This window comes from Conger conger, chromosome 2 (assembly GCF_963514075.1).
Source record: "Conger conger chromosome 2, fConCon1.1, whole genome shotgun sequence".
NCBI lineage: Eukaryota > Metazoa > Chordata > Actinopteri > Anguilliformes > Congridae > Conger > Conger conger.
The window spans coordinates 82,589,211-82,613,500 of record NC_083761.1 but is presented as its reverse complement, the minus strand read 5'-3'; the positions used below and the strand labels follow the sequence as shown (position 1 = coordinate 82,613,500).

The 24,290-nt window shown below is 51.6% G+C and overlaps 2 protein-coding genes across 5 annotated transcripts in view; both read right to left on the bottom strand.

Moving 5' to 3' along the window:
- LOC133122971 (Na(+)/H(+) exchange regulatory cofactor NHE-RF2-like) overlaps positions 1-21,862 on the bottom strand; it is a 44,662-nt gene extending 22,800 nt beyond the window's left edge. Inside the window, exons 1-2 of the mRNA XM_061233269.1 lie at positions 20,906-21,862; positions 16,324-16,557 (exon numbers count right to left, since the gene is read on the bottom strand). Coding sequence (XP_061089253.1) covers positions 16,324-16,557; positions 20,906-21,127 — 456 coding nt within the window. The 5' untranslated portion in view covers positions 21,128-21,862. The remainder of the gene's footprint in view (positions 1-16,323; positions 16,558-20,905) is intronic.
- A 1,569-nt stretch (positions 21,863-23,431) lies between these two features.
- nthl1 (nth-like DNA glycosylase 1) overlaps positions 23,432-24,290 on the bottom strand; it is a 7,552-nt gene continuing 6,693 nt past the window's right edge. For all 4 annotated transcript variants that reach the window (XM_061222949.1, XM_061222946.1, XM_061222947.1 and 1 more), the window contains one exon: positions 23,432-24,290. This exon is cut by the window's right edge and continues 162 nt beyond it. In XM_061222949.1, coding sequence (XP_061078933.1) covers positions 24,152-24,290 — 139 coding nt within the window. In that variant the 3' untranslated portion in view covers positions 23,432-24,151.

Below are 24,290 nucleotides of genomic sequence, written 5' to 3'. Positions count from 1 at the left end.
TCCCTCCTGCAGCTAACGCACGTCTCTCTCTGTAGCTAACGCACGTCTCTCTCTGTAGCTAACGCACGTCTCTCTCTGTAGCTAACGCACGTCTCTCTCCTGCAGCTAACGCACGTCTCTCTCTGTAGCTAATGCACGTCTCTCTCTGTAGCTAACGCACGTCTCTCTCTGCAGCTAACGCACGTCTCCCTCCTGCAGCTAACGCACGTCTCTCTCTGTAGCTAACGCACGTCTCTCTCTGTAGCTAACGCACGTCTCTCTCCTGCAGCTAACGCACGTCTCTCTCTGTAGCTAACGCACGTCTCTCTCTGCAGCTAACGCACGTCTCTCTCTGTAGCTAATGCACGTCTCCCTCCTGCAGCTAACGCACGTCTCTCTCTGCAGCTAACGCACGTCTCTCTCTGTAGCTAACGCACGTCTCTCTCTGCAGCTAACGCACGTCTCCCTCCTGCAGCTAACGCACGTCTCCCTCCTGCAGCTAACGCACGTCTCTCTCTGTAGCTAACGCACGTCTCTCTCTGTAGCTAACGCACGTCTCTCTCTGCAGCTAACGCACGTCTCTCTCTGTAGCTAACGCACGTCTCCCTCCTGCAGCTAACGCACGTCTCTCTCTGCAGCTAACGCACGTCTCTCTCTGTAGCTAACGCACGTCTCTCTCTGCAGCTAACGCACGTCTTTCTCTGCAGCTAACGCACGTCTCTCTCTGCAGCTAACGCACGTCTCTCTCTGTAGCTAACGCACGTCTCTCTCTGCAGCTAATGCACGTCTCTCTCTGTAGCTAACGCATGTCTCTCTGTGTAGCTAACGCACGTCTTTCTCTGTAGCTAACGCACGTCTCTCTCTGTAGCTAACGCACGTCTCTCTCCTGCAGCCAACGCACGTCTCTCTCTGTAGCTAACGCACGTCTCTCTCTGCAGCTAACGCACGTCTCTCTCCTGCAGCTAACGCACGTCTCTCTGCAGCTAACGCATGTCTCTCTGTGTAGCTAACGCACGTCTCTCTCTGCAGCTAACACACGTCTCTCTCTGTAGCTAACGCACGTCTCTCTCTGCAGCTAACGCACGTCTCCCTCCTGCAGCTAACGCACGTCTCTCTCTGTAGCTAACGCACGTCTCTCTCTGTAGCTAACGCACGTCTCTCTCTGTAGCTAACGCACGTCTCTCTCCTGCAGCTAACGCACGTCTCTCTCTGTAGCTAATGCACGTCTCTCTCTGTAGCTAACGCACGTCTCTCTCTGTAGCTAATGCACGTCTCTCTCTGTAGCTAACGCACGTCTCTCTCTGCAGCTAACGCACGTCTCTCTCTGTAGCTAACGCACGTCTCTCTCTGCAGCTAATGCACGTCTCTCTCTGTAGCTAACGCATGTCTCTCTGTGTAGCTAACGCACGTCTCTCTCTGTAGCTAACGCACGTCTCTCTCTGTAGCTAACGCACGTCTCTCTCTGTAGCTAACGCACGTCTCTCTCCTGCAGCCAACGCACGTCTCTCTCTGTAGCTAACGCACGTCTCTCTCTGCAGCTAACGCACGTCTCTCTCCTGCAGCTAACGCACGTCTCTCTGCAGCTAACGCATGTCTCTCTGTGTAGCTAACGCACGTCTCTCTCTGCAGCTAACACACGTCTCTCTCTGTAGCTAACGCACGTCTCTCTCTGCAGCTAACGCACGTCTCCCTCCTGCAGCTAACGCACGTCTCTCTCTGTAGCTAACGCACGTCTCTCTCTGTAGCTAACGCACGTCTCTCTCTGTAGCTAACGCACGTCTCTCTCCTGCAGCTAACGCACGTCTCTCTCTGTAGCTAATGCACGTCTCTCTCTGTAGCTAACACACGTCTCTCTCTGCAGCTAACGCACGTCTCCCTCCTGCAGCTAACGCACGTCTCTCTCTGTAGCTAACGCACGTCTCTCTCTGTAGCTAACGCACGTCTCTCTCCTGCAGCTAACGCACGTCTCTCTCTGTAGCTAACGCACGTCTCTCTCTGCAGCTAACGCACGTCTCTCTCTGTAGCTAATGCACGTCTCCCTCCTGCAGCTAACGCACGTCTCTCTCTGCAGCTAACGCACGTCTCTCTCTGTAGCTAACGCACGTCTCTCTCTGCAGCTAACGCACGTCTCCCTCCTGCAGCTAACGCACGTCTCCCTCCTGCAGCTAACGCACGTCTCTCTCTGTAGCTAACGCACGTCTCTCTCTGTAGCTAACGCACGTCTCTCTCTGCAGCTAACGCACGTCTCTCTCTGTAGCTAACGCACGTCTCCCTCCTGCAGCTAACGCACGTCTCTCTCTGCAGCTAACGCACGTCTCTCTCTGTAGCTAACGCACGTCTCTCTCTGCAGCTAACGCACGTCTTTCTCTGCAGCTAACGCACGTCTCTCTCTGCAGCTAACGCACGTCTCTCTCTGTAGCTAACGCACGTCTCTCTCTGCAGCTAATGCACGTCTCTCTCTGCAGCTGTAAAGTAACTGGTGGTTAATTTAAGCAGTTAAATGAAGATAATCCTGCATACACACCGGCCCTCCCTGACATACAGGAACAGGGTGACAGGATAAACTAATTTGGGCTCTTGTCAACATGCCGACCACAGGTTCACACACACACACACACACACACACACACACACACACACACACACACAAATGGCTGTCACCGTTTAAGGTCACACACACAGTGTACACTCCTTACACTAACATGAACACAGACTCCTGTATTTCTCACTGGCACAGAAGTAAAGACAAAGACTTTTCAGCAGATCAGCAGTCCCGCTAAAAATACCCTTTCATTACATCAACGATTACTGAAATGCAGGTATCCAACAACATTGTTCGTGACAATAGCTGTTTCCTTTTGCGACCAAACAATGAGACAAAGATTCTTTCTGCCCTGTACGTATAGCTTCCCAGGACTCAACAGTTCATTCAATTCAAGTCTGAAGAACCACATATTCTACTATGCTAAAACCTACACTACAAGGGACATTCAATAAAAAGAAATAACAATATGTTAGAAAAAATTTTCACTACAACATGTTTTTGCCATCCAAGTATAATGTCAAACAATGACTTCCAGAGGCACAGGGCGAACCTCTCCACCCAGCAGCTTGTGTGCATGAACCCCACAAATGAACCCCACAAATACAGAATGCAGAGAGAGCAGGGGCACAGGCGATAAAGTTAACTCTGTTTCAGGTTTGTGGACGTTAGGCAGCATCATCCTGGAGCCAGATTAAAGATCACTCCCATGGCCCAGATGTGGCTCCAAACTGCCCACAACCGCCGGCAACCCCGTCTCAAACGGCCTCAACGCCACCCTGGGTCATTCCTCATACAACAACGCTGGATCCTCCGACCCGAATTACCATAACAACCACCGTCAGACCACCAGAGAATCCACCGTCGCAATCACAGATACGGTCTTCCTCCTGCTGTTTTAAAAGTAACATGTTCAGTGCTGAATCCTCCCGGGTGATGGGAGATTTCACCGTGAGTACATGTGAACCCTCACTGACACATATGAACTCTGCGTAGTGTTAAACGAACACTGCCGGTGTGTTTTTAGCGCAACGCTAACACAGATCCCCTCCCCAAAGACGCTGCTTCGCCCAGCTCCTCCGCTAACCCCGACCGCTCCTCAAGATGAGAAAACAGAGAGGGAACGACAGCCTCCCAAAAAACCCGATAACCCAGAAAACGGCCTTACCTGAGGCATGGCTTCCGTGAGCATAGCGCCGTTCGCTCGCAGGTGCAGCAGCAGCCGAGGAGTGTATCGGCTGAAGATAAGAGTCCTCTGTGCGCGTGTGCGTGCGTGTGCGTGTGTGTGCTGACAGAGGGGACAGATTAAAGACTGATTTTCTTGCGCGGGTGGTGGTGGTGGTAGTGTGTGGGTTGGGGGGAGGAGGAGGAGGGGAGAGGGGGGGGGGGGGTCTACTGTATGTGCTGCTATGGGAACACGACGAGGCAGGAAGAAGGGTCACTCCCTGTTCTCAGTGCGCCGCGCAGGAAAGGCGCTGCTGCTCACACTGGGGCCCCGGCGCCAGGAGCCCTGGAGGACCCGGCCCTGTGCACTACCACACGGGCCCTGCCCAGAGACCAGTGGGGCCCGCAGCCACCATAGAGTCCTGGAGCCACTAGAGCCACCGTGACTACCACGGAGTTCCAATCCACGAGAGCCACTGCGACTAGCATGGGGTTTCCGACTGACTTCAGTCGACGGTGATTATCATGAAGTTCAAACACCACTGGAGCCATCACGACTACCATAGAGTTCTGACCCACTTGAGTAATCACGACTACCATAGAGTTGTAATCCATTAGAGCCACTGTGACTATCATAAAGTTCAGACCCCACTAGAGCCATTTAACTACCATAAAGTTCTGACCCACAAGAGGCTCAAAAAGGTACAAGCGGTAGCCAACCCAAGAAAGGTCATCTTCACGCTTAGCATACTCTCTTATTCATCTTTAAATGTTACATTGAATTCTTTTACACCGCTGGATTGTGACCGGATAATTTAAGGTTAAGTGTTCTGCAAAGCAGCTTTAAAAGGAAAAAGCTGGGAAGGCCAATTCAAATGGTAAATGGTAAACGGTTGGCATTTATATAGCTTGTAAATAAACTGTCACAACGACACTGTGTTGCAGCTGAATACACTGAACACACTCCATTACAGCATGAGCCAGCAGTCTTAAAATATCGCTAATGAACACATTATGGAAATTCATTAAATTTATAAACTCTGAAGAGTCAAGACGAACCCCCAACTCCCTGTTTCACCACCAGCGGACAATGGAAAGTCCCAGTGGGAAACTTGGAAACCAGAGGGACAGAGGGAGTCCCAGGGAAACGTTCCCGATCACTGCAACATCCCGGCCCACAGATATTAGTTTACTGACTTTATATCCCGGTACTTCCCAGAACTAGGAGCCGTTTTACTTTTGTTTTCCCAGTGTTATTGTTCTTGTTGAGCAATCACCACAGAGTCTCACAGTAACCGCAGCAAGTTGAAGCACATTGCTGCGTGACTTCTCCACGAATTAAAATGACAGGTGAAGAACGAGACACTGTGCCAAGCCCCTGGGGGGGTAACGGACGATCGAACGAACGATCGAGCGAAATTACGAAACTTAAATATATGTTCGTGAACATCGATCGCACCGCTCCAAGCCCAGTGTATGGCTTTCTAAAGCTAGCTCTGTACTGGCTGTGTGGGCAGCTCCTAATTCCATCCAAGCCTGCAACTCCAGTCACTAGAGAGAGGGGCATGTAATATACAGCAATATTTTTTCCAACAGAAAAAGAGAAGTAAAAACAAGCATTTTCTGGAAGTATCTCTATCTCTCTCCCGTTCGAATGGTAGAGAGTGCGAGAGAGAGAGAGAGGGAGAGAGAGGGAGGGAGACGGGGGGAGAGCGAGAAAACGGGCACACAATATTACGTAAACAGATACAGATACAGATAAGTAAGGGAAGTTTCAGCAGCCCAGAAAAAAACCCCAGAAAACATTAAAGCAAGCCGTTCCTGTAGCGGTTCCTTAACCTCCCCCACCGTACACCACCCCTTCCCCTCTCTGTCCTGTAGGGGCCCCCCGTGTGAGGGTGACATCACACGCTGCCACACCCCTGTTATCTCCAGGACGCAGGCGTCCCCCTGCCCTGCGCTGATGGGCTGAGTCACGGAGCGAGGGGGCCTGCCCAGGGGCTCCGACTGCCACACCAGCGCTCTGCGCAACCACGGCGACGGGTCACCAGTGCTCTGTGCAACCACGGCAACAGGGCACCAGCGCTCTGCGTAACCACGGCGACAGGGCACCTACGCTCTGCGCAACCACGGCGACAGGGCACCTACGCTCTGCGCAACCACGGCGACAGGGCACCTACGCTCTGCGCAACCACGGCAACAGGGCACCAGCGCTCTGCGCAACCACGGCGACAGGGCACCAGCGCTCTGCGCAACCACGGCGACAGCGCACCTACGCTCTGCGCTACCACGGCGACAGGGCACCAGCGCTCTGCGCAACCACGGCGACAGGGCACCAGTGCTCTGCGCAACCACGGCGACAGGGCACCAGCGCTCTGCGCAACCACGGCGACAGGGCACCAGCGCTCTGCGCAACCACGGCGACAGGGCACCTACGCTCTGCGCAACCACGGCGACAGGGCACCTACGCTCTGCGCAACCACGGCAACAGGGCACCAGTGCTCTGCGCAACCACGGCGACGGGGCACCTACGCTCTGCGCAACCACGGCGACAGGGCACCAGCACTCTGCGCAACCACGGCGACAGGGCACCAGCGCTCTGCGTAACCACGGCGACAGGGCACCAGCGCTCTGCGCAACCACGGCGACAGGGCACCAGCGCTCTGCGCAACCACGGCGACAGGGCACCTACGCTCTGCGCAACCACGGCGACAGGGCACCTACGCTCTGCGCAACCACGGCGACAGGGCACCTACGCTCTGCGCAACCACGGCGACAGGTCACCAGTGCTCTGCGCAACCACGGCAACAGGGCACCTACGCTCTGCGCAACCACGGCGACAGGGCACCTACGCTCTGCGCAACCACGGCGACAGGGCACCTACGCTCTGCGCAACCACGGCGACAGGTCACCTACGCTCTGCGCAACCACGGCGACAGGGCACCTACGCTCTGCGCTACCACGGCGACAGGGCACCTACGCTCTGCGCAACCACGGCGACGGGGCACCTGCGCTCTACGTAACCACGGCGACAGGGCACCTACGCTCTACATAACCACGGCGACAGGGCACCTGCGCTCTACATAACCACGGCGACAGGGCACCAGCGCTCTGCGCAACCACGGCGACAGGGCACCAGCGCTCTGCGCAACCACGGCGACAGGGCACCAGCGCTCTACGCAACCACGGCGACAGGGCACCAGCGCGAGAACTGAGCGGATTGGGTTTGCTGGTGGAGTTCAGCAGCAGTGCAGTGATGTGGGAGGGAAAGAGAGAGAGAGCCCTTTCCCACTCAAATCCCAGTTACTGTACTGGTTGGACCCGCTGGCATTGATAGGGCTGCAACTCAATGGCCTACTGATCTGGGAACAGCCCAATGGGGCACACATCCAGTGGCTCTGTACACTTGTGTACGACTGGCCCAGAATCAGTGAGACTGATCCCCCAAAAGACGGGGACCACAGCGGCGTGTGAGAGGGGGGGGGGGGAGGTGTGTGAGAGGGGGGAGAGGGGAGGCGTGTGAGAGGGGGGAGGGGGGAGAGGGGAGGCGTGTGAGAGGGGGGAGGGGGGAGGGGAGCAGTGCTCAGCGGGAGTGGGCGGGCGGGCGGCGCTCAGCTCTATTTAAACTCCGCCGTTATATCACCGCGGTTACGCAGGGCCGCTGGTGTCCTCCCTCAGACTCGGTCTCGGTGCCTGAGGCCTGCGCGTGGGTGACAGAGCGCGTTTCTGCAGCCGGGGCCTGGAGCTACAGCCTGCCTCAACCTTCCTCCACTGACCAATCACAATGCCCCTGGCGAGGAAGCTTCCTCCCTTGTCCAATCACAATCCCCCTGGAGAGGAACCTTCCTCCTCTGACCAATCAGAATGCACATGGAGAGGAACCTTCCTCCCGGCCAATCACAATCCCCCGGGATAGGAACCTTCCTCCTCTGACCAATCACAATCCCCCTGGAGAGGAAGCTTCCTCCCTTGTCCAATCACAATCCCCCTGGAGAGGAACCTCCCACCTCTGACCAATCACAATGCTGCCCCTGGCATGGCGTCACGAAAATGTCAAATCTTGCTACCTCAGCATTCCTCGGGGATGCCCTATTGATCAGTCCCCACTAAGCGTTCATCTTACTCTCTCTTACACACACACACACACACACACACACACACACGTCTGCTTTTTCACGCATTTTTCCCAGCAGAATTTGCTGTAAGCCCCCTTAAAGGGCACACATTCCTCAGCTGTCCCGATCTCTCGAGAAGGGGGGGTGGGGGTCTTACATCTGGACCCTCACATCTGGCAGACCACTGGCTAGAGGAGGAGGGGGGGGGGGGTGTGTGAAAAGATTTTACCCGTCTGAGGGAGGGACACCAGAATCCCCTCCAGAAGCAGGGAGTACCCACTACCCACCCCGCCCGAAACGCCCCCACTGCTGTGCATGCTCACGACGGCCTGTCCCACAGCAAGAAACAAAAACAGAAAATAACACCCTCACACCCCCCCCCCTCCCCACTCATAGAGGGAGAACCGTAGGAAAGAAAACCTCATCACCAGAGCCCAGCGGTCTGACACGGAAAATGGGCCAGAGGAAAATATGGTGCCGGCTGCGGAATATCTTTATATTTATATCTTTAACGGTGTCTATCCGTCACTGCCGGGGGGGTGACCGACACCCCTCAAACACTCAAACACCCCCCTCCTCTGTGCTGCCCATCTGGGCTCCCCTGCCCCCCACACCCCCACCCGCCCCGGCTACCCTGACCCTTCCCCCCTGACCCCCGACCCCCCCCTTCCTCCCGGCTCCTCGGCCCGGGGGGACTGTGGCTTCCTGTGAAGAGACCCGCTTATTTACACAAATGTGACCCCTGACCCCTGACCCCTCACCCCTTGTACCAAAATCCTGTTTCTCAGTGCAGGGCTTTTACCCCTCCTCCGGTTATAGCGGATTAATAGCGGCCGAACATCAGCGCTGTCAAACTGTTTGTGCAAAGACTTGATCATTTTATAGAAAAACAGGATTTAATGGGTGACCGTCGCGCGTCGCTTTCGAGTTAATGCGTCCACCGCGACTGGCAGTGACGGAACTGGTAGAAGAGATATCTACTGCAACGGACAATAAGGATCATACTGTGGGGGTGGTCATAGTTTTTTTTTAAAAAGCATTCGATACTCGAGGAATAAAAAGTACAAGTGGAGAGAGGACTCGTGAACGAGAAAAAGAACAAAAAAGCACCCAGCCTCTCTCAGGGCCGCGTGCAGCTGCTGCGCAGTGGTGCATTGTGGGACCGTGGGTGTGCGTGCTGCGCCGGAGATGCGCTGGTGTGGGCGGCTGGGATCAGGGTTGCCAGGGCCACACAAACCGTTTTTTTTGGAGAAACACAAAGTGGTGAGAAAAAAACTGAGCAAACAACTACAGACAAAGAAAAGAAAAACGCCTCCCGCTTAACCAGGGACGGGGCCTGACACGATGATGAGGACTTTTGTTGTCTTGTCACACAGTCCAAACATAGGAATCCCCGAGGGGCAGTCACGAGATGGCCGCCGGCTCGCACGTCAACGCGCGAAAACCCGCAAGCCCGCAAACCCCCGCTTCCTGGTGAGGCCTGGACCGCCGGCGCGTCACGTGACCTGAGCGGTGTTTACACAGCCCGCCCGGGAGCAGCACCTCCCCGCGCTACACTCTGGCTTTCACGTCTCTGTTTTCAGGGTAAACAGCCGAAACCGTGCGGCGACGCTAACGGCAACGACGAGGGGAGAGAAGGCAAACAGACCGCAGAGGAGCGGAGAGGAGAGGAGAGGGAGAGGGAGAGCTGCGGAATGTGCCGGAACGGAATGCGGAGCTGAGCGGGGAACCGCGACGCGAACCCCGCCAGGGCCCCACCGCCAGGGCCCCCGCCTCCCCCTCCTGGGACCCTGCGATGCCATACTCAGGGGCCACACCTGGTCTGACAGGTGGAGGGTCCACTCCTGTGTGAGTGTTCGAAACCGAACACTAAGCGCACTACTTGTGGAAATCAGTACGAGTAGTATGCGGTTTTGAACACACAGCCAAAGGTGAGTGAACGCACAGTGACAGTGCGGTGTGGTGCAGTGCATTGTGGGAAGTGGCGGGTTTGGCGGCGGGTAGGAACGGAAGGCCTGGATCCCTCAACCGCCAACCGCCCTCGTCAGGTGTGAGAAAGTAAAAATTCTAACACCGGGAACCGTGGAAAAAAACAGGACCTCGACCAAGCCTTCCCCCCCCTCCCCCCTATGGAACAGGTGAGCCCCACAGCGGTGTCACACCTGGGACAGGTGCGTGTGTCACCCCCCCCGCAGGGCTGCTGCTCCCAGCTCACCTCCCCAAACAGGACGCACAACAGCTCATTGTGCAAGAGACCGCGACAAACCTCCGACACGACACAGGTCGCTGAGAGCCTCGTCTGAAATCAGCTACTCTCTGCTGGGTACACAAACAGTCCTGCTACGCACCCGAAGGATCATGTAGCGGGAACGATGAGCACTGAAAGGAACACCGTGGCTTCATAGGGTTTTACACACTCTCAGAAATACAGGTACGAAAAGTGCCTAAAAAGGTACAAATGCTTGCTGCTGGGGCGGTACTCTATAAGTACATAAAATGGTACCCCTAACCAGCGATATATTATCCATTTGTACCATTTTTACTTGAGAAAACAAACTTATTTGTACCCAAACAGAACATTACTGCACTTTCAGGGTTTCACTGTATTTCTGAGAGCGCACCTGTCACAGCTGAGAGCATCACAATGGCGCACTGTAATTCTGCACAGAACCACGCTCTGGGACAGGTGGGGTAGTTTGGTTTGGCGTGTTCTGTTCACACACAGAAAGGGATTCGCCCAAGCCTAATCCTCGCTGAATGTGACGCTCCGGCCCTACAATGGACCGCTCCCATCCCGGCCCAGAGGCGCGCATTGGACACGGACCCACCTGCCGAAGGCCAGGGCGCGCGCGGATAAACGCCGCGGAGTTTACCCAGGGAGGGCCGGCTCCGTCGGAGCTTAACCCGGCGGGTCAGATGTGGTTCAGAGAGGAGGCGCGTGAATGAGCCCTCAGACCGGTGAGCAGATGGTTTCCGAGGGCACTGCCCAGCTGGTGAGTCAGAGACAAAACAGCCACCGGGAGACACGCCACTTAAGCGAAACAATTTCCCATTCACAATTCGGTGATTTAGCGGACGCTCTTTTAGCCAGCAGCAGGCCCTTACAAAAGGGTATTGACCGTGGCGAGCCGGCGCCAGGAGAGGCAGACGTAAGGGAAAGTCTCGGTCACGGAAGCGCCAGCGCACCGATTCCACGCTGACGGCCGGGAACACGCCGTGCCGCCAGAGGGTAGCGCTCAGGAGGGACCACTTCCCAAATCCTCTGGAGCGCTGCCTCCATACTGCCCCTCAGCTGCTGCTGGGGGGGGGGGGGGGGGGGGGAAGATGTAAGGCAGCAGAACTTACAGGCGCCAGTTTCACAGACACAGATTTGGTCCTGGACTAAGTTCAATGCTGAATGGAGATTCTCCATACGAACCTCAATGTAGTCCAGGACTAGGCTTAATCTGCGTCTGTGAAATTGGGCCAATTTATTTTTTTTTTTTCCTTTTTCTTTTGTTTTGGAAGTCTTTACACAGTTGTGTAAATGCCACAATCCCACTTCCCTACTTGACGGAACATGATGAATGGAATGGAATGTTTGGGGCCAGGTTCACAGATGCAAATTAAGGACAGACTAAATTCAATTCTGAATGGAGATTCTCCATGCGAAACTCAATGTAGTCTTCGTCTGTGCTCGTGAAACCGGCCCACGATTTTCTTTAAGGGAAGCCTGTCGCCTAGTGCCCAGACTGCTTGACTGGCACCCGGAAGGTTGGTGGTTCAAGCCCCAGTGTGGCCACAATAAGATCCGTGCAGCTGTTTGGCCCTTGAGCAAGGGCCTTAACCAGACATTGCTCCAGGGGGAGATCGTCCCTTGCTTAGTCTAATCAACTGTAAGTAGCTGAATAACTGTGATGCAAGGGCAGAGGGCCAGGGCAGTGAGGGGGCTGCTCTCTGTGGCTTCCTGTGCGCCCTGGTCAGCCGCACGACGATATGCTGTTTGCTTTGAGAAAACACAACGCCCCGGAGAAAACACAACGCCGCCTTCATAGTCACGCATGACTATGAAGCCCTGTGTCCAATTAACCACCTGGGCAATGATAACGCTTCATAGGTAGAGAGGGAGAGAGAGAGAGAGAGATGCAATTAACATACAACTAACATACAGGCAAAAAGAACCCACAGGTGTCATATATCCCACAGCCCACCCCCACACCCCCCCCGCGTACACACCCCTGCACACACACACACCCACATACACACACACACACACACACACCCGCATACACACACCCCTGCACACACACACACACACACCCGCATACACACCCCCCCGCACACACACACACACACTCATACTCACACACACACACACACACACACACACACTCTCAGATACAGGATTATCAGGACAACGCGTGGGCGTTCAAAGTTCAAAATGGCCTCCGGTGAGTTTTCCCCAGGAGAGAGAGGGGGGGGGGGGGGGGTGGGGGGGAAATATACATCTGAACGTGAGCAGAAGTTCACAGAGAACAATGGGCTCCTGAATCCCTCCCAGAAGAGAGACAGGAAGTTCAGACCCCCCTCCTTCCCCCCCCCCCCCCAGGCTGTCATGGCAACGGTTGAGGGCTGGGCCCAGGGGTCGAGCCCCCTGTGCCCCTTGACCTTGGGTAACCTTGGGTGACCTTGGCTGCAGGGGAACACAACGCTCCTCCACAGAGCAGAAGGGTCCAGCACAGTCGTGTGTGTGGCGGGATAGTGCCCCGTGTTTATATTTGTTTTAGATCAGAGACCCCCCCCCCCCCCCCCCCCTCTCACCCAGACCCAGACTCTAAGGCCCCATGATGGGGAACCCCCCCCCCCCCCCCCATCCCAGGTCCACAGAGCCCCTGTTCAAGCCCCAGGTTTTAGATGATCTGAATGTGTCTGGCCTTCTGAATGTCCCAAAACAGGGATGGATCAAAGACACTCGACAATCGACAATCAACCAGGACCCACATTTACATGAAAAAAAAATATCCTAACCCTCACTCACTAACACCTAACCAGCCAAACTGATCCCAGATCAACACTCTGACTAATACAACATAATCTACTAATATGCTAATATTTAGCGATTCGATTAGGCAATTTAGCTTTCAGGCAAACTGAGCAGTAGGTGCCCTACTATATATGTGCAATACTGTTATGTAATTGTTGATGCTGTTATGGCTGAGGATGTATTGTTTGTTGTCATTGTGACTGTCAAGGCATTCATGACGCATCGCAGAGTCCAAGACAAATTTCCCTGAGCGGGACAATAAAGTTCATAGTATCGTATCGTATCGTAGGTGCACTTCAGTGGGAGGAAAAGGTAAGCATTGCTGGGCTGAACGCCTCTCCTGGCCTCCGCTGAGCCAAGTCCCTCCGCTTTTTAGTCACGGAAGATTCTGGACAGATTTCGGAGGCCTCTCACGCCTCCCCCAGTGGCTCCGCGCTCTGACACTCTGCAAGATGAGCAGTGATCCACTGGCCAACGGAGCCTGAGGCTGCCTTTCACTGGCCAACGGAGCCTGAGGCTGCCTTTCACTGGCCAACAGAGCCTGAGGCTGCCTTTCATTGGCCAACAGAGCCTGAGGCTGCCTTTCACTGGCCAACAGAGCCTGAGGCTGCCTTTCATTGGCCAACGGAGCCTGAGGCTGCCTTTCACTGGCCAACAGAGCCTCAGGCTGCCTTTCATTGGCCAACAGAGCCTGAGGCTGCCTTTCACTGGCCAACAGAGCCTGAGGCTGCCTTTCACTGGCCAACGGAGCCTGAGGCTGCCTTTCACTGGCCAACGGAGCCTGAGGCTGCTTTTCACTGGCCAACGGAGCCTCAGGCTGCCTTTCATTGGCCAACGGAGCCTGAGGCTGCCTTTCATTGGCCAACAGAGCCTGAGGCTGCCTTTCACTGGCCAACGGAGCCTGAGGCTGCCTTTCATTGGCCAACGGAGCCTGAGGCTGCCTTTCACTGGCCAACAGAGCCTGAGGCTGCCTTTCACTGGCCAACGGAGCCTCAGGCTGCCTTTCACTGGCCAACAGAGCCTCAGGCTGCCTTTCACTGGCCAACGGAGCCTGAGGCTGCCTTTCATTGGCCAACAGAGCCTCAGGCTGCCTTTCACTGGCCAACGGAGCCTGAGGCTGCCTTTCACTGGCCAACGGAGCCTCAGGCTGCCTTTCACTGGCCAACGGAGCCTGAGGCTGCCTTTCACTGGCCAACGGAGCCTGAGGCTGCCTTTCACTGGCCAACAGAGCCTCAGGCTGCCTTTCACTGGCCAACGGAGCCTGAGGCTGCCTTTCATTGGCCAACAGAGCCTCAGGCTGCCTTTCACTGGCCAACGGAGCCTGAGGCTGCCTTTCACTGGCCAACGGAGCCTGAGGCTGCCTTCCACTCTGACGCCTGTCAACTGGGAATCAGACACACTCACACACGGCTACACACATACACACATACACACACACACACACACTGCTACACACAAACACACACGGCTACACACACACACACACACACACACACTGCTACACACATACACTCACACACACACTGCTACACACATACACTCACACACACACTGCTACACACACACACACACACACACACACGGCTACACACACACACACACACACACACACACGGCTACACACACACACTGCTACACACACACACACTGCTACACACACACACACACACACACTGCTACACACACACTCACACGCACACTGCTACACACACACTCACACACACACACACACACATACACACACTGCTATACACATACACACACACATACACACACACACACACACACTGCTACACGTACACACACACACACGCACTAGCATGCACACGTGCGCACACACACACGCAAATCCCAAAACAAATCAAAAAGACTGGTCTTCAAGGGAAAACAAAAACACTGCACTTCATCTTCCTTACACCCCAAGAGCACCTCTCCCTGTTTTTCCCAATGACGGAAATGAGCACTGCTGAAGTAATCAGCCGGGCTGCTTCCCTCCAGACCCCGCAGACGAGCCGCACTCTGCCCTCTGCAGCACAGTGCGGGACAAACGTCTCGCTGCACACTCCCAAGGGTATCATTTTCTCCGAAATTCCTTTTCATCCAACGACGACTCACTCAATGAGCTGAAACCCACCCCTTAAATTAAAATACACACGGTACCTGGTCTGACTCCTATAGGCTTTAAAGTCTTCAAGTCAAGGCTAAGCTAACACATTATGCTAACACGGAAACCGAGCCAGTCAATGTACAGAAATGAAAACGAAATCTCATATAAGTCTGGGTAAGTTGGATTTCCCAAAATGAAATCCAATCATACTGTTACACTCTCAGAGGTACAATTCTACGCAGTATAGGTGGATAGAATTGTCGTCCTGGCCAGCAATATATAAGTACCTTTTTTGCTTGGAAAGCGTACTCATTTGTACCCGAAGAGAACATTACTGTACTTTCAGGGGACATTTGGGAAATTTGATCCTTGAAGAACAAAAATGTTCCTCCTCTGTCCTCTGTCACTGTTTCAGTGTAGAGCTGCTATGGAGATGGGGCCGTCTGTCTGGAATTCTGTTTAACACGGTTCTGATGGAGGGAGGGCTGGTTCTTCTCCAAACTTTTTAACAGTTGTCTCCTGGGTTGATTGGGCAGTTAAAAGCTCTTCAGGCCTGGGGTAGGGAACACTTGGTGGATATCTCCTGCTGACCGAGCCCACTTTTATGACTTTATGCGTTGCTATGCTGTGGGAGGCCTCGTGCCAAAAAAAACCTAAACATAGGTACTGGGAAGCTTCAGTCTGTCACGACGTTGACTCAAACGTCCGCACTTACTCACGGTAAGCACTGGGGATAGCGAGCCGCAGCTAAAACTAAACCTGCTGCCTGAAGCTAAACCTGCCACCTTTTAAACTGAGCCTGTCACAAACTCTTTCCGCCGTGTTAGCATTTTAGCATTTTACATACAGCATAGAGCCCTCACACTCTGGAATGAGTGGATACCGTTGTTTCTCTTACTACCCGTGGATCATTACTGACGTATTATTAATTCACCAGTTAACTGATGTATTAATCGTTGACTTATTAATATCAGTGTGATGCCAAGAGCTGCTGATATTAATAAAGGAATGAAGAATCCAAGTTTTCTTTACAATTAAGACATTTTGAGTGTGAGCCCAATTCATTCGTTGAGCTTGTTTTGATGGTTACACGCTTCACGCTTCGGTTTTGAGCACAAGGGCTTTAAGACCTTTTTGAGAACACTTCTCATCACAAAACACTCTCAGATCTCATGGACGGACCTACACTCTCAGAAATACAGTGCCAGTGGTGGTACACTTATGTTCTTCCATGGATCAAATCTCCCAGATGTACCCTGACAGTACAGCAATGTTCTCTTTGGGTACAAATTAGTACTCTTTCCAAGCAAAACCTATGATGCTATCGAGTTTAAATAAAGTGTATTATTATTATTATTGTTATTATCGTGTGGTCGGTCCAGAGGGGGCCTACCTGCTTGCCGTTGCCCGAGGGCGGCCTCTTGCCGTGTTTGGGGTCCAGCGAGACGGCCTTGGACAGCGAGCCGTTCTGCTTCCTGGCGGGGGCGGCGGCGGGCGTGGCCGCGGGCGTGGCGGTGGCCATCTCCTCCGTGCAGGTGAGCCGGAGGCTCCGCAGGTAGGCGTCCGTCTCGGCGTCCACCACCAGCAGCCGGGTCTCCGTCTGCACGCCCTTGATCCGCTGGACCACCTGAGAACAGGGCGAGCGCGCAGGAAGAGGCTCGGCAGGGCTCGACAGGGCGGCCATTTTAGGAGCATTCGCTGCCGGAACCCGATGTGCGCCAACTAGGAAATTCAGTGGGGAGCATATCTACACTACGTTTAGTGTGTGCCCCTCTCATTTTCTTCCTTTTTTTTTTTTTACATTATTGCCATTTGGCAGACGCTCTTATCCAGAGTGACATACAGTTGATTAGACTAAGCAGGAGACAATCCTCCCCTGGAGCAATGCAGGGTTAAGGGTTAAAGGGCCTAGCTCAAGGGCCCAACGGCTGTGCGGATCTTTATTGTGGCTACACCAGGGATTGAACCACCAAACTTGCGTGTCCCAGTCACATACCTTAACCACTATGCTACAGGTCCCAGTCATGTACCTTAACCACTACGCTACAGGTCCCAGTCATGTACCTTAACCACTACGCTACAGGTCCCAGTCATGTACCTTAACCACTACGCTACAGGTCCCAGTCATGTACCTTAACCACTACGCTACAGGTCCCAGTCATGTACCTTAGCCACTACGCTACAGGTCCCAGTCATGTACCTTAACCACTACGCTACAGGTCCCCGTCATGTACCTTAACCACTACGCTACAGGTCCCAGTCATGTACCTTAACCACTACGCTACAGGTCCCAGTCATGTACCTTAACCACTACGCTACAGGTCCCAGTCATGTACCTTAACCACTAGGCTACAGGTCCCAGTCATGTACCTTAACCACTATGCTACAGGTCCCAGTCATGTACCTTAACCACTATGCTACAGGTCCCAGTCATGAACCTTAACCACTACGCTACAGGCCCCAGTCATGTACCTTAACCACTACGCTACAGGTCCCAGTCATGTACCTTAACCACTACGCTACAGGTCCCAGTCATGTACCTTAACCACTACGCTACAGGTCCCAGTCATGTACCTTAACCACTACGCTACAGGTCCCAGTCATGTACCTTAACCACTACGCTACAGGTCCCAGTCATGTACCTTAACCACTACGCTACAGGCCCCAGTCATGTACCTTAACCACTATGCTACAGGTCCCAGTCATGTACCTTAACCACTACGCTACAGGTCCCAGTCATGTACCTTAACCACTACGCTACAGGTCCCAGTCATGCACCTTAACCACTACGCTACAGGCTGCCCTTTTTTTTGTTTGTTTTGATGGTTACATGCTTCACAGCTATTTCTGGCTCAGGTGTCTAAAGACTTTTTCCTTGCAAAATACTCTCACATCTCACTGGCAGATCTACACTCTCAGAAATAAGTGGAGGAACATTTTTGTTCTTCAAGGATCAAATTTCCCTTATGTAACCAGAAAGTACTGAAAGTAATGTTCACTTTGGGGACAAATGAGTACGTTTTCCAAGCAAAAAAGGTACAAATAAATTAGATATTGCTCGGTAGGGGTACAACTTAATGTACTGCCTCATTGGCAAGCATTTTCGGTGCCTTTATTTCTGAGAGTGTACTAACTGGGATGCATTAGCGTTCTCCTAAGCTTTTCAACTCAAAGGAGCAGCAAGAATACAGTACTGTAGTGGCCTGTAGCGTAGTGGTTAAGGTAAAGGACTGGGACCCGCAAGGTCGGTGGTTCGAATCCCGGTGTAGCCACAATAAGATCCACACAGCCGTTGGGCCCTTGACCAAGGCCCCTTAACCCTGCATTGCTCCAGGGGAGGATTGTCTCCTGCTTAGTCTAATCAACTGTACGTCGCTCTGGATAAGAGCGTCTGCCAAATGCCATTCATGTAACGTAATGTAATGTAATGTAACGTAACGTAACGTAACGTAATGTAATGTAATGTAATGTAATGTACTCCTTGTACCAATGTCAATGCCGAGCTCTTTAACTGTGCACATCAACTCCCCCAAATCACAGCTGTGGGGTTCCTGAGGGGACGGGGGTCTCAGCTCGGACCCCCGGAGCTTCGGAGACGCTAGGCCGAGGCGGTTTGAGCGCGGTTAGGCAGAACGGAGGCGGCGGCGTGTGAGAACATCCGGAAAGTTCCCAGGCGCCAGGAGACACGAAGACGCTGGCGAGGAACAGACACACCTGCCGTTTAAGCGCTCATTAGGTCCCGCTTTTAAACCTGTTTGGGAGCGTTTGATACAGCGAGCCGTTTAAATCTCAGTGGGAGCCAGCACTCTGTGGCTAAGAGATGGGACTTTTATTTTTCTTATTTTAACATGCTCACCTCTTTTTTTAATCTCAGATTTATTTCTAACTCCATATTGAATTTTTTTAGGGGAACAGAACTTGCAATATGAGCGCTCTTTATTTTGGCATGCTAATAAAAGAAGCTGAAATTGAAAATTAGTTTGATTTATAGAGTAAAAAAAAATGTTTAGCTGAGATAGAAACCCCCACATATAACAGAGAACTGACAGATTGTAGCACAGAGAAGTGACGGGATTTTTGGAAGAGACGCAACAACAACCCTGCAACGAGGAGGACGGACCAAACTGGAAAAACGTTATTCCAAAGGGATGGATTCTATCCCCTCTGCCTTCCTTCCAAGTTCAGCTATGGACTTCTGGCTGATGTTCAGAGTTCAACACAAGGAATTCCTGTGATTCTTCAGAGACCATTAAACAGAGAGCATCCTGCTTACTGCTGGGCCTTGCTTTCTCCAAAACCCTCATGCAGATGTCAGAGAAAGAACTCATAACAACTGCAACATCTCCATTTAGCAGATTCTCAATTTGTACTATAAAATAAAGTAAAGAAAAGGGCTTCAGCTTTACAAGAGTGGAGGGGCGAGACTCTCTACAGTAGAGAACGACAGCAGGAGTCTGTGGTAAAGAGATTCAGCTGCTCCCTGCTGAAATTTTGGCAGTAATACTGTAATTTGGTCTGGTGTTGTGTGCTTGGACCTCCATAACAGCGACTGCACTTGGGTATCATTAGCTGGGTCGTGTCCTCTCAACATGCAGCTGCTAACACAAGATCTGGACACACGGAACACTAAACATTCGCTCGCAGGACGGTATGGGGAACTCTGTATTTGACAGGAAATTTCAACACTGGGAACGGGGTAATGTGACGTGCGGTAACCGAGCGGAGTAAAGCTGTTTTGGATCATAAAAATGTACCGTAACACATACGCGAGAAACACAAATCTCTTTCATCTATGAATGGACTAGAAATTCTACATTTGTTTTGCTTTGACGAACAGTCATAAAAATGTCAACGCACTTAATTATTTACACCTTGTTTTTTTGTATTTTAGGCCACTCTCACAAGAGCAAGAACAGTTGCAGGCGCGCTGCAACGAGCTTGGCGGAGGGCATAGACTTAACCTACTAGATGCACTGCAAGATGCACTGCAAGAAGTAGAAAAAAGCTTATTTTAAGTTAGAATTTAAGTTTGTTAGTTAGTCAGTCAAAACAAATCAAACTTTCTCAGCTCATTCACCAAAGTTATGACCAAAATGCATGTTGAGATTGTCATACGTTTCAGTTTTGGCAGTGTAGCGATGAAATGGGTAATGTCCTGCAGACCGCAGCTCTCCCTCCCTGGGCTGTGCTAACTAAGCTCCATGATTAAGCTCACCACAGGCTTCCCCAGCGGAGGGAGCTATTTCAGCGACGCCTTGCGCGGAGGTCCCCGACCCTGATCCCGGAGAGCCGCGCGGTCTGCTAGCTTCCATCATTACGCCGCACTCTCGCCGGATCGATTAAAGAGCTTAATTACATCTTATCTGACCCGGTTTCTTCGGTCTGAAATGGTCGATAGTTTTAAGATGGAAACAAAAACCTTGCAGACCAGGTGGCTCTCCTGGACCGGTGATGGGTACACCCCGGATCTTGCGCTGAAGCTCAGTGGGATGCTTCTAAATATGCCACGATACATTACAATAAAAGGCCATGAGAAACACAGTTCAAGTTTGTTTTAAAACAGTGGCAAGCTCGGCGGGGACACGGGTTGCGCAACAGAACATCCGCATCCGCTCAGGGCTGGCGTTCTGAAGAGCGTCTTATTATGCTGTTATTATATTTTCATTCAGGCAGAACACGAATCATGGACAACCAGTCTTCGGCAAATCCATATTATGGATTTTGCTTTGCATAGGCCTATTGATTTCTAACAAACCGAACTGTGCGTTGGAAGTGCAAAACTAAACATTATGGAGGAAAGTCGGTTTCTGACATGCGCGCAGTGGAGCTCTGAGCAAGACTTGGCTTTTGCCACATTGTGCATTGCCCTGAATTACATCTCAGCGACGTACAAACGAGACACTTTAAAATAGAGCGAAAGACTGAATGTCACAAGGCTAAACGGCGTCGCCGCGCGTCAGCGTTGTTTCACTTACCTGGTGGTGCGTGTCTCGCTCCACGTTCTCGCCGTTCACCTCCACCACCCTGTCCCCCGCGCGCAGACCCGCAGCCTCGGCGGAGGAACCGGGCTCCACTTTGCGGATAAACTGTCCGCTCTTTCCCTTCTCTCCGTGCAAGTGAAACCCGTACCCGCCGTCGTCCTTTGCCATCACACAAAGCCTTGGTTTCAGTTCTTTTGCCATTTCGGTATGTCTCATTAATTTGGAAATGTTGGGGGGGTTTTCTTTTAAAGAAAACAACAACAACAACAACAACAACAACAGTAAGTCCTATCCCAAATTCAGAAAAACAAGTTTAATTTTCTATTAAACTTGGCAGCCACCCTCTCTTTGAACAGCACATTTCTAAACCTGTTGCGCCTTTCCACGCATTCGAACGAACGTGAACATGCAAATAAGCCTCTATACAAATCTAACTGGAATAAAAGCGACGGATCGGTACACACACCCCCGCGTTTTAACAAGGGCTGTCAGTCTGTTCAATGGAATTGCAATGCACGCGATTGCCTTCCGAAAATAGGCATTTAAAAGACTGGATCAAACGGGCGCCCAATAACAAGTCAACAAGTCCCAGTCCACCCGTTGGATTTTGTTGTCGATGTTATGAAGTGGCTGTTCCTGTTTTTTTCCGTCCTGGGATTTGAGTTGGTGTTATCCGCGAGACGCTCCGGCACGACACTGGAGCGGAGAGTGCAACAATTTCCACTCTCGTGCAGTAGCTAGGCTACGTCCGTCCCGACTGCTTTGGAAAACTGGGAATCAATTAGAGCTCCAGCGCGTTCCCAGTCCCGCTTGCAATGCAACAGCACCGCCCTCGAAATAAATACGTTGGAACGAGATCGTTTCACCATCAAACCATACGAGGTGGCGGCTCCTGTATCTTTACCCGGTCCCGAACGCTGCAGGGACAGTGTGTAACTTCACAGTGGCCAATCAAGGAAACGACTCGTTTGCATATACTAATAATGACAGGTCACGCTCCGTTCGACACCAGGCAGGTGGCATTGAGATAACTGGTCGCGGATTAGACTGCAACGAGGACTGACGAGTATCTCCCCATCCGCTCTTTTCCTGTAACTACTACAGGTTACTTACAATTTTGATAAATGTACTGACTCAATTTACTGTGCTTAGACTAACGAATCTAAACCCCGGTAACTCGCTTATCCGTTCACATTAAGCCCATTTATGCACCATAAATCGAATCATTTAGCTAGACAGAGTGATGAAAGCTAAATAATAAAACGTATTCTCTGGGGTTCATCTAAACGGGTGACGATGGAGGGAACTTGATGCCATAGAATAGAATATCAATTCAAGTCCAGAATATCAATAGGTGACCAACATCAAAAGGTACAGTAAAGTTCACATCTATTATGGAAGGCAGAGTGGTGAGAAAGCTTTATTGGATATATCAAAGAAGCTTTGACCGACGTCAGATTAACGGAGACTGCACAGTAAACTGTTCAGTGTTAAACCAACTCTTATAGAGTAGCGTATATATGGTCCCAGTTGGACTCATATGGACTCATAAGAGTCGATTTGACACTGGGCTTTTTACTGTGCAGTTCAAATAGGCTGCAACACAATAAACCAAGGACCAAATAGCCTACATAACAACATTAGCGGCTGATTTAACAGATTAAGCTTAGTCCGGGACTGAATTGAACTTGTTTGGAAAATTATTATATTTATTCAAAATAGAACTTAGTCTCTGACTAGGCTTAAACTGTGTCTGTGAAACCGGCCCTGCTTAGATGTATGGCGGTTTTGTTGTCAAGACGTTCTCCACACCTGTGTTGCGGTTGCCTTTGACAACGGTGTAGGTGGAAATCAGCTCCTTGAACAGACCGATGACAGCAGATGGCTGACGCAGCGTTTAGAGCAACCAGCAGAACTGGTCTTGCGGCCAGAGGACACAATCAGCTGATGGGGGATTCCATTCACCTACTGTATCACCGAAACAATACGACGCGCAAGGCAATGGCGTCATAGCGTGGGTTGGGTCAACAACGGTGAAATAAGCTCTATTGATAAATAAGTGTACTTATGACTTCAATGCACAAGCTGAATGGAAGCGCGCAGCAATGGATTTGCATTCCACGAATGCAAAAGTCTTTGACTGAACACGGTTTAGCATCTGCAAATGACAGTGCCTTGCAGGTCAGGGCATGCGAACATTATGTTCATAGTTAATGTCAAACTGGTTTTTAAGAAAAGAGAAGAAAAACAAAACAACACAAACAAATTCAGCAGTCCCGCTCGATTTGTTGACGCTCTCTTCTGCCACCAAGCGGACTATATATGGAAATACAGGTATCTGTTGGAATTCCTAAAATAAATACATCGTTTCGGCATTTAGCACACGTTATTATCCAGACGAGGGACTTCCGTTGATTATATTACGCATGCGAGCTCTTTATACAAGTTTACTGCAGCAATTCACAACTTAGATAGCGTTACACAACATTACTTATATATTCAAGAAACAAATCAAAGTGATAGTTTACTATAAAATTTTATTGAATATAAAAGTTTACAGTGAATATATTTCTGTACGTTTTTATCCCATATATCACTATAAAGTACAGTAGTAGTGTTTTTCTAACAGAATGCACGCAGAACATTTAGTTTAACCATTCACACACGGTTACATTTCCCCCAAAGACTCAAATCAGGTAATTTGCGTTCAATATAATGCTGGCTTACGATTTTCACGGGTTCGTTAATCGCTGAAACAGCCTTGGCTACTTTGAAGTTGGAATTTCAGATGGGCGGAATAACTTCTGAAACCCATTACTTTAACAACACTTTGCATCTGTGCAGACCAGATACAGTATCTAGTGAATGCAACTAGCAGAGAATTCCAGCAAGTCAAGGTGATTTTCAGCATTAACCATTCTCAATGTCATGGTAAAAACATGAAGCTGGCAAGCTAACGCCAGAAGAAAAGTCCATGTATTACCATTACTGGAAAACAAATAGGACTGTTTCAAGTTTTGAAAGTGATTTCCAAGGACACAAGGGTTTTTGGCCAAACTTTGAACTCTGGCCTTTGAACGATGAACTGAGCTGTGCACTGTAAGTATGAACTCTGACCTCTGAACTACGAACTGAGCTGTGTAGTGTAAGTATGAACTCTGACCTCTGAACTATGAACTGAGCCGTGTGCTGAGCTGTGGAGGAGCTGTGGCCTGGCGTGCGGGGAGCACGCTGCCGGGGTCAGCTGTTGTCCTCAAGGCGTTTTCGGGGCGCCGCTCTGCTCCTCTTTTTGGGGGTGTCGGAGGTGGGGCAGGGGGGCGGCTCCACCTTGACGCAGGGCGACGGCGTGGGGCTCGGGCCAGGAGAGCGGGGTGGTTTC